Genomic DNA, 10,314 nt, shown 5'->3' with positions numbered 1-10,314 from the left:
CACACACTGGTTCAATCACACACTGGTCCAACCACACACTGGTTCAACCACACACTGGTTCAATCACACACTGGTTCAATCACACACCGGTTCAACCACACACCGGTCCAACCACACACCGGTCCAACCACACACCGGTCCAACCACACACCGGTTCAATCACACACCGGTTCAATCACACACCGGTCCAACCACACACTGGTCCAACCACACACTGGTTCAATCACACACTGGTCCAACCACACACTGGTTCAACCACACACTGGTCCAATCACACACTGGTTCAATCACACACTGGTCCAACCACACACTGGTCCAACCACACACCGGTTCAACCACACACCGGTTCAATCACACACCGGTTCAATCACACACCGGTCCAACCACACACTGGTCCAATCACACACTGGTTCAATCACACACTGGTCCAACCACACACTGGTTCAACCACACACTGGTTCAATCACACACTGGTTCAATCACACACTGGTTCAATCACACACTGGTCCAACCACACACTGGTTCAACCACACACTGGTCCAACCACACACTGGTTCAACCACACACTGGTTCAACCACACACTGGTTCAACCACACACTGGTTAAGAGAATGCGGCCTAGGGGCCAAATCCGGCCCCCCAAAGGGTCCAGTTGGGATGAATTTGTGAAATGCAAAAATTACACTGAAGAAATGAACAATCCTTTTAGTTCAGGTTCCACATTCGGTCGGATCAGTCAAATACTGTCAGAATAACCTATAAATACACACAAGTCCAGATTTTCCTCTTTGTAAATGTAAACATTTTCATGTCATTTTACTGTATTTACACTAAAACAAACTACCATTTCACAAAAACGTGAATAACCCAAACAAATATGAACATTTTGAAATGTCTGAAGTACAACTTTACCAATATTCTGTCTGTTATTAAATGTTTCTGTATTTGTTGATCCACTAATTCTATCAATCCATGTGAATAATTGGTGTAAAATATGGTTTTTCATCTTTTGATGGCCATCAGATATGACCATATTTGGACATTCAAGGGCTCCATAGGTACCGTGGAAACACTGTCATCTTCTCCAGCATTGATTCACCAGTAAAACCAGTGACAGTGGATAGACACACTTTTTTTGTTTTGTTTTTTAGTTCATTTATTTATTTATTTTTGTTAATGGAGAAGGTTAGTGTACCTGTTCTTGGGTTTATTTGCATGTTAAAAAAATGGAAATTGTGCAACAATTTATTTTCAATTGATGTGTCACATATGATACAGTGGTTGTATCGCCCAATTTCTACAAAACTACAAATAAACAAAAATGGGAAAAAAACAAAAGTCTTGAATTCTCAAATCTGAATTTACTACCTTAGAAAGGCCTTTAAAAAGTATTAAATTTGATACAGTAGGTCTGAATTTGTGTTTCCATAAACTTGTTCAGTGTATTGTCTTTAAATGTGTCTGTTCAATATCCAAGCTTCAAAGAAAGTCACGTTAGTTGGTGAGAAATGATCACAGAACGTTCATTTCTGTGCACAGTATGCATGTAATATTCAGTCTCTGCTGATGTAAATAAACACATTTTCCTAAAAAACAAAACAAAAAAAGAACAGGTGAGTGTAGAAAAGTGTGTCGTGTAAAATGAGTGGAAAAGTCCACAGTGTGAGTCCTACTCTTCTCTGGAGGGTTCCGATCTGTTTCCTGGTCTCCACGTCCTTTCCTCCAGACTCCAGGAACTTCTTATAAGCCAAGTCGAAGGCCTGACCGATGGTGAGGGTGATCTCCTCAGCCTGCAGCAGAGACGGAAAAACCATCGATTAAAAAAACACACACGCACACAGATCTGAGTCACACTGAATCTGCTGAAGGAACCCAGACCAAAGGAGTACTTACACACTTTTCACTGTCGAACACGTAGCACAGGTGTTTGTTGGATTCAGAGTCTTTGCAAATAAAAGTGAATATTCTTTTGTCGGTTTTGTCGTCTGCACAGAAGGATATTCTGTGGAGCTGACAGTTATGATGCACATCCTGAAAAACACAAACACACACACACATAAACACAAAAACACACACCATTCACTGAGCGGACACCTGCGGTCCGACTTGAATCCAAACATCTGATACTTACTTTAGTTTTGGGATCTAGAATCTTCACACCGTAGATGGAGATCTGCAGTTCCACTTTAGGAACCTTCTGGCCCTCAGACTTCTTTATGTGTCTCTGAAACTGAAGGAGAAAAAGAAAATGAACTCACGATGGTCTGGAGTCGACTACGCAGACGAGAAGGAAAAGAACGGAAAAAACTACAGCAGAGATCAGGACCGTCCTCAGAGACCCAGACCCTCAGAGACCCAGACCCTCAGAGACCCAGAACCTCAGAGACCAAGACCCTCAGAGACCCAGAACCTCAGAGACCAAGACCCTCAGAGACTAAGACCCTCAGAGACCCAGACCCTCAGAGACCCAGACCCTCAGAGACCCAGACCCTCAGAGACCCAGACCCTCAGAGACTCAGACCCTCAGAGACCCAGACCCTCAGAGACCCAGACCCTCAGAGACCCAGACCCTCAGAGACCCAGAACCTCAGAGACCAAGACCCTCAGAGACCCAGAACCTCAGAGACCAAGACCCTCAGAGACTAAGACCCTCAGAGACCCAGACCCTCAGAGACCCAGACCCTCAGAGACTCAGACCCTCAGAGACCCAGACCCTCAGAGACCCAGACCCTCAGAGACTCAGACCCTCAGAGACCCAGACCCTCAGAGACCCAGACCCTCAGAGACTCAGACAGAACAGACCATTCACCAAGACAGTGTGTTTTACACAACAGTCAAGATGAAATCCACTCTGTCATACCTGAACTGTAAAAATCTAAATCTGTCCCAGTGTATCTGTCTCACTTCTGTTCCAAATATCTGATCACACTTTAAATCCGACAGAATCACCTACAGAGGAACTGTGCAGTCACATACAAGAACTGATTTAGAGACAGTAGATCTGGAAAATCTGATTTGTAAAACACATTTATAAATGATAAGTTGACACATGATAATGTTAAAATTCCACTTATTTTTCATACAAAATGTCAGTTTTTTCAGCTTATTCACGTCTTTTTGGTGACAGGATAGTCTGGAAACGAAATTATTTTCATAATTTAATGTTTTTTATTGCACTAAAACAAAGAGAAAACAGTTGTCCTTTAGGGATGTCTTTCTCTCTTTTCTTTCTGTAGGACTCCTGCGATGGGGTGGGTGTCTCGTCCCGGTGCGTTGAGCCGACCAGGTGAACCAGTGTTTTCCATCGCTGGCGGTCTTGTGCCGGCTGCTCTGCGTCCTCCATGGTAACTCCATGTTGGTGGAGGTCACCCGCAATGACATCGAGCCATCGGGTGCGGGGCTCGCCTCGTGATCGTTTCCAGTCCACGGCCTTCGGGTCAAACTGAAGGATGGCTCTTGTCGGATGGTCAGGAGGGAGGCGGAGGACATGACCGAACCAGCAGGTGTGACGTTGCGCGGCCAGGCTGGATGCTTTGGGCTGGCATGTGCGGGCTCCAAGCACCTCGTTGGAAACCCGCTGGGGCCACCTGAAGTTTTCGATGGTTCTGAGAGCCCTGCTATCAAAGCCATCTATTCTGGCAGCCAGAGTCTGGTTTAAGAGCCATGTTTCTGAGCCATAGAGCAGGATGGAGAGGACGGCAGAGTTGTAGATCCGGAGCTTCGTCCTGCGTGAGATGGTCTGGTGCTGCCACAGTGGTTTCCAGAGAGACTGCAGAGCTGATGCTGCCAGGGCCCTTCTGCGGGTAATCTCTGGTTTTAGGTCCCCGTTATCTGTCACCATGGACCCCAGACACACAAAGCTCGTGACAGGCTCTACAATGTCATTACCAAGCTGCAAGGGAGGTGGATCCGGCCCATCACCGACATGCATGAACTTGGTTTTTGTCCAGTTCACTTGGAGGCCAAGCTTCTCTGCCTCTTCACTGTATCTGCCCAGAGCATCTGTCAGCTGACTGTAGGATGTGCTGAACAGGATGGTGTCATCAGTGTACTCCGGGTCAGTCAGGTGGTAACTGTCTAGGGACACTCCGGGGACCCTCTCATAAACCCTGGTCATCAGATGGTCAATGATGCAGTTGAAGAGGTCAGGAGCAGCCACGCAGCCCTGGAGAACGCCACTGGAGATGGAGAACCACTCTGAGTGTTTGCCATGGATTCGGACACAGCTCTGTGCGTTTCTGTAAAGCAGCTTGAACAGGGCAACGATCTTAGGTGGTGCTCCGAGGGCCTGTAGGATGCTCCACAGTGAAGCATGGCAGATGGTGTTAAAGGCAGCCTTCAGATCTGTGAACCTGATGTAAGGATTACGATTTTTGTGGAATTCCTAAGTCTTCTCTATCAGCAGACGAACAGCGGAGATGTGGTCTGTCGTGGAGCGGTTAGGCATGAAGCCAGCCTGTTGGGGACGGCGGCTGCTTCTGATGGCTGGGAGAGCACGGGTGAGCAAGATCCTGGTGAAGACCTTGCCTGGGATGGAGAGAAGGGTGATGCCTCGGTGGTTGCTGCAGACTGGCCGGTCACCCTTGTGTTTCCAGAAGGGTAGGATGACTCCTCTGGTCCAGTCGCTGGGAAGCCTCCCTGTCTCCCACACCTGGTTTAGAATTTGGGTAAGCCACTCGACGATACTGTCCCCGCCAGATTTTAACATCTCAGCGGTTACAGGGTGGGGAAGCAAAATTTCCAATGAACATTTAGTTGTTTTTTCTCAGCAGACACTACGTCAGTTGTTTTGAACCCAAACATATACTGATGTCATAATCATACCTAACACTATTATCCATACATTTGCAGAAACTTTTGCCCATATGAGTAATCAGGAAAGCAAACGTCAAAGAGTGTGTGATTTGCTGAATGCACTCGTCACACCAAAGGAGATTTCAAAAATAGTTGGAGTGTCCATAAAGACTGTTTATAATGGAAAGAAGAGAATGACTATGAGCAAAACTATTACCAGAAAGTCTGGAAGATACTATTAAAGAAGAATGGGAGAAGTTGTCACCCCAATATTTGAGGAACACTTGCGCAAGTTTCAGGAAGCGTGTGAAGGCAGTTATTGAGAAAGAAGGAGGACACATAGAATAAAAACATTTTCTATTATGGACATTTTCTTGTGGCAAATAAATTCTCATGACTTTCAATAAACTAATTGGTCATACACTGTCTTTCAATCCCTGCCTCAAAATATCGTAAATTTTGCTTCCCCACCCTGTAGTGCACAGATGCCGGAGGCCTTCCTGTCGTTGAGTATTTTCAGGGCAGCTCTGACTTCCTCGGGTGTGACAGGGTCTGTAGTACAGGCGTCGCTAGGGGCTGCAGCGTTTGTGGCCGGTAGGATGGTGGGATCAGCCGGGATGGCACCGCGCTGCAGGAGGAGGCTGAAGTGCTCTTTCCAGCATTCGAGGCAGTTTGTTGCAGTCGTTATGAGGTTGCCATCAGAATCTTTCACCAGGGCTGTCTTGATGTGTGGACCATTACAGGCTTGGAGCAGCAAACTGAAGACACGGCTCATGTTGTTGTTGTTGGCCGTGGACTCTAGATGTCCAGCTTTAGGGATGGAACCAGATGAACATTTCATATCATGATTATTGTGACCAAAATTATCACGGTTATCATTATTATCGCGGTATTGTTGAAATTGTGCTCAAAATGTTCAAAAAGTACTAATACACACACTGAAAGAATTTAACCAAGTTGTATTAAAAAATAAAATTAAATTAAATAAGTAAATAAATAAATAAATAAATATAATAACAGTCCCACTGTCCCTTCTGCGTCAGAAACATTCACATATTAACCCTTAGTGGTCTGAGTCTATTCTGTCTGTTTTTCAGTCCTTTTGATTTGGCCTTTATATAGAAACAAATGTTTACTATACCCATGTTTGGATCTGTTTTTTCAGCACAACTTCATCTATCTCATCTGTTATTTTTTCACTTTAACCTACTATAAAAACACAAAAGAACAAAAAACACACAAAAATATATAAAGTCCAATTTGAAAAATGTGTATAATTTATTGCATAAATAACACACAGATGTTTAACGAACCTTTTCACAGACTTTAAAAGTGAATATTGGTTCAAATATTAGGTATAGAAAATTAAAATTGTAATAAATTCAAACTATACTCAAATATTTGACATAAAAGCAGATCTGTACAGAGGGTTTTTTTCCTCCTAAAAGTGCGGTAATCAAACACAGTTATCATGAGAATTAGAATTTAAACAGTAATACCAACTGTCTGTGATTTTACTTGTTATAGCGGTAATCGTTACATCCCTACTGTCCTTATTTAAATGTATATTCTGTTATTCTTTCACTGCTCTGGTCCAGTGTAGATCAGATTGGGTTGAATGTGGATCCTGGAGTTAAATGAGTTTGACAGATATGGTTTCAGACTTCTGCTGTTCAGGGACTGAAAATATGAAGAATGAACATGAGAACTGAACAGTTCTGTGTTCCAGTGACTAAAGCATTCGGATGTTTGGAGTAGAAGTGAGTCTGGACCTGGATCTGAGACGGTAACCATGGAGACGGCTGGCTTCAGGGATCAGATGGAACGCAACAATAGAAGAAGGGGTTAGGGAAAACAAGGCTCCCCTAGAAGAGGCCTCAGCTGTGGGCAGGAGGAGACCAGTGAGGGGCCAGAACCAGAACCAGAACCACAGAAGAACACAGAGGAAGAAAAGAGCCAGAACCAGAACCAGAACCAAAGAAGAACACAGAGGAAGAAAAGAACCAGAACCTGAACCAGAACCAGAACCACGGAAGAACACAGAGGAAGAAAAGAGCCAGAACCAGAACCAGAACCACAGAAGAACACAGAGGAAGAAAAGAGCCAGAACCAGAACCACAGAAGAACACAGAGGAAGAAAAGAGCCAGAACCTGAACCACAGAAGAACACAGAGGAAGAAAAGAGCCAGGGCTGGAAACATTCACAGGTTTAAAAGAACCACTTCCACTGTATGCTGAAGCCCCTCCCACTCACCCCCCCGCCTCCACTGTATGCTGAAGCCCCACCCACCCCCCACCCCCCCTCCTCCACAGTATCGAACTCCGTCCTTTAGGCGACAGATTCGAACTATGGTTTTACTTTCAGTTTTCGTTTCTTTTTTTTTTACCTTCAGTTTTCTTGTTTTTAGCTTACCGGCCGAGAGGCCGTAGGCTATTGTCATCATGCGGCGTCCGGTGTCGTTATCTGTTGTCGTCGTCGTCTGTCATCGTCTGTTGTCATCTGTTGTCTGTCGTTGTCGTCTGTTGTCATCTGTCGTCGTCTGTCATCGTCTGTTGTTGTCTGTCGCCTGCCGTCGTCTGTCATCGTCATCTGTTGTCATCGTCTGTCGTCGTCTGTCATCGTCTGTCGTCGTCTGTCATTGTCTGTCATCCTTGTCTGTTGTCGTCGTCTGTCGCCTGCTGTCATCTGTTGTTGTCATCTGTCGTCATCGTCTGTCGTCGTCTGTCATCGTCTGTCATCGTTGTCTGTTGTCGTCGTCTGTCGCCTGCTGTCATCTGTTGTTGTCATCTGTCGTCATCGTCTGTCGTCGTCTGTCGTCCGTTACAAAACTTTCAGTCGTCTTCTTCTCCGAAACTACAGTTCCGATTGACTTCACACTTGGTATACAGCTTCTTTATGATGATGTCAACAAAAGTTAGTGAAATTATTTGGATCTGGATCTGATTCTGGGTTTGGTGCCACTTTGAAAAATGTCCCCATTATTACAGATAGGAAGTGGATGGATGCAATAACTCAGTAAATGTAAATGATCTCCAGTGTAAATGTCTCCAGTCCAGCCCTGATGGGGAGATGACCCAAACATAATGTCCACATGCTGATCAGGATCTTCTTCTGGATCTGGAACTGACGCAAAATTTAACATGGGCTCTTATGGGGAAAACATTTCAATCGTCTTCTTCTCCCAAACTCCAGTTCTGATTGACTTCAAACTTGGTATACAGCTTCTGTATGATGATGTCAACACAAGGGATTGAAATTATTTGGATCTGGATCTGATTGTGGATTTGGTGCCACTTTGAAAAATGTTCCCATTATAACAGATAGGAAGTGGATTGATCCAATAAATCAGTATCTATGATATCAAGTGTGAATTTGAATTTTGAATAATTAATTTGAATAGAATAAATACACAGAACTGGGGGAGAATAAATGGATCTGGATACATTTAACACAGCTTTGAATTTGGCCGCTAAGATACAGGACCACTGGTCCCATTGTTTTTACCTTCAGTTTTCTAACGGCGTCTTCTACCACTTCAGTGCCTTTTGGAGCTTCAACCTCTGTGTTTCCAAGGAACTGAAAAACAACAAAACGGAATCTGTTATTCAACATGAACACAGTCTGTTATTGACAACCAACCTGTCCATGAAAAAGAACTAAAATATCTGTCTGTCTGGCTAGTTAATTTAGTTCAAATGTATATAAATTAGCATTATTTGTTTGTAAAGCCTGGAAAAAGCAGCAGATATGTTTGTTTAAATAGGTCAGTATTTTGTTTTGTTTATATATTGTGCCTACTGTGTGGTATTTGATTTTTGGTTTGTATTTATGGTGTCTTATAAGCCCATGGAAGGGCTGGGCATGTCTGTATGCAAGACACAATAATAAAAACATTCATTCATTCATTCATTCATTTCTATCTATCTGTCTGTTCGTCCGTCCGTCCATCTGTTCTGTTTCAGGGTGTTTGTTTCAGTCGTCTGTCACTAAACTACACATGTAAGGTGTGTTGTTTAGTTAAACTCAGAAATGGATCTAAATCAGTGTCAACTATTTCATGTATGGATGGTTTTTTTTGTAATAGACAGACACACAGACAGACACACAGACAGACACACACACACACACACACACACACACACACACACACACAGACCATAATTGTAGGTATTTACTCTGTGTAATGTGACTTTAGTGCCACCTAGAGGCAGGTCAAAATGATGCCAAACCAACCCCAGACTCTATGTTCGTTTGGACTTTCGTAAATTAATCATCTAATGTAAAAATTGTACATGTTCAAATGACTGTCAGGAGGACTCAGATGTCTGTAGATGAACTCAGATGTCTGTAGATGAACTCAGATGTCTGTAGATGAACTCAGATGTCTGTAGATGAACTCAGATGTCTGTAGATGAACTCAGATGTCTGTAGATGAACTCAGATGTCTGTAGATGAACTCAGATGTCTGTAGATGAACTCCAGCCTTAGTCTGGATCCTGCACATGTGTACACAGAGCAGTGTCGGCTGCTCGTCTGTCAGACAGGGGAAGCTCATTGTCGGCTTACATCAGTTCTGTTAAACTCATGTTAGTTCAGTTCCACATTCAGTTAAATCTGATCTGCAGTGGGCCAGAACCAGTAAAATAATAACAGAATAATACAGAAATAATGTCAACTCCAAAATTTTCTCTATGGTTTAGAGCAAAAAAGTAAATTTACATGATGAACAGGTTTCCATCTACAAACTATCCTTTCAAAAGATGTGAACAACATGAACAAACTGAAAAAAATCTGTGTAATTTTATCAGTATTGTGCATCAGTTTATCATTTACACATGCACATTATATTTTACAAATACACAAAACATTTAAAAACAGGCAGAATATTATTAAAATTGTACTTATTTCTCTTAAGACATTTCAGGTTCATATTTGTTCAGGTTATTCACATTTTTTGCAAAATTATGCTTTGTTTTAGTGTAAATACATGAAAATATTTACATTTACAAAGAGAAAATTTGGAGTGGTCATTATTTCTATGTTGTTATGAACGTATTTTACTGGTCTGACCCACTGCAGATTGAATTGGTCTGAATGTGGAACCCAAACTAAATGGATTGTTCATATCTTAGTGTAATTTTTGCACAAATTCACCCCCAGGGCTGGACTGGACCCTTTGGTGGGCCAGATTTGGCCCCCGGGACGCATGTTTGACACCTGTGGCTTACATTAAAAAAAAAAAAACTGTCAAGTTATTGAAACATAAATTCATCCCTCCGTTCCATGTCATTTGTGTATTTGTGTATTTCAAGTGCAGCAAATGAACAATTAATTTGGTAGTGGTTTCGCTGATTTCACAGCAGAATGTGGTTTACAGTATTACAGTTTTGTTCAATTGCTTACACACAAAACCTTTATGTAACACACAGTTTCTAAAACCTGTCACTCAAATTTCACAACTTTACATCAAATCAGCAAAACCATAAGTGAATTCTCAGCCTTGACACAGTTTTCAATTTA

The 10,314-nt window shown here is 42.9% G+C and overlaps 1 protein-coding gene across 8 annotated transcripts in view; it reads right to left on the bottom strand.

Moving 5' to 3' along the window:
- Window positions 1-10,314, bottom strand: part of LOC115413034 (PTB domain-containing engulfment adapter protein 1-like) — an 82,193-nt gene that overhangs the window by 26,058 nt on the left and 45,821 nt on the right. For all 8 annotated transcript variants that reach the window (XR_003934419.1, XM_030125772.1, XM_030125768.1 and 5 more), the window contains exons 4-7: window positions 8,299-8,370; window positions 2,131-2,229; window positions 1,893-2,030; window positions 1,673-1,789 (exon numbers count right to left, since the gene is read on the bottom strand). Coding sequence is in view for 7 of the 8 variants with exons in the window: in XM_030125772.1 (XP_029981632.1) it covers window positions 1,673-1,789; window positions 1,893-2,030; window positions 2,131-2,229; window positions 8,299-8,370 (426 nt within the window). In the remaining variant the exon portion in view is untranslated. The remainder of the gene's footprint in view (window positions 1-1,672; window positions 1,790-1,892; window positions 2,031-2,130; window positions 2,230-8,298; window positions 8,371-10,314) is intronic.

The sequence above is a fragment of the Sphaeramia orbicularis genome, chromosome 21, assembly GCF_902148855.1.
Source record: "Sphaeramia orbicularis chromosome 21, fSphaOr1.1, whole genome shotgun sequence".
Lineage (NCBI taxonomy): Eukaryota > Metazoa > Chordata > Actinopteri > Kurtiformes > Apogonidae > Sphaeramia > Sphaeramia orbicularis.
The sequence above is the reverse complement of the archived record's forward strand: the minus strand, read 5'-3'. Positions and strand labels throughout refer to the sequence as shown.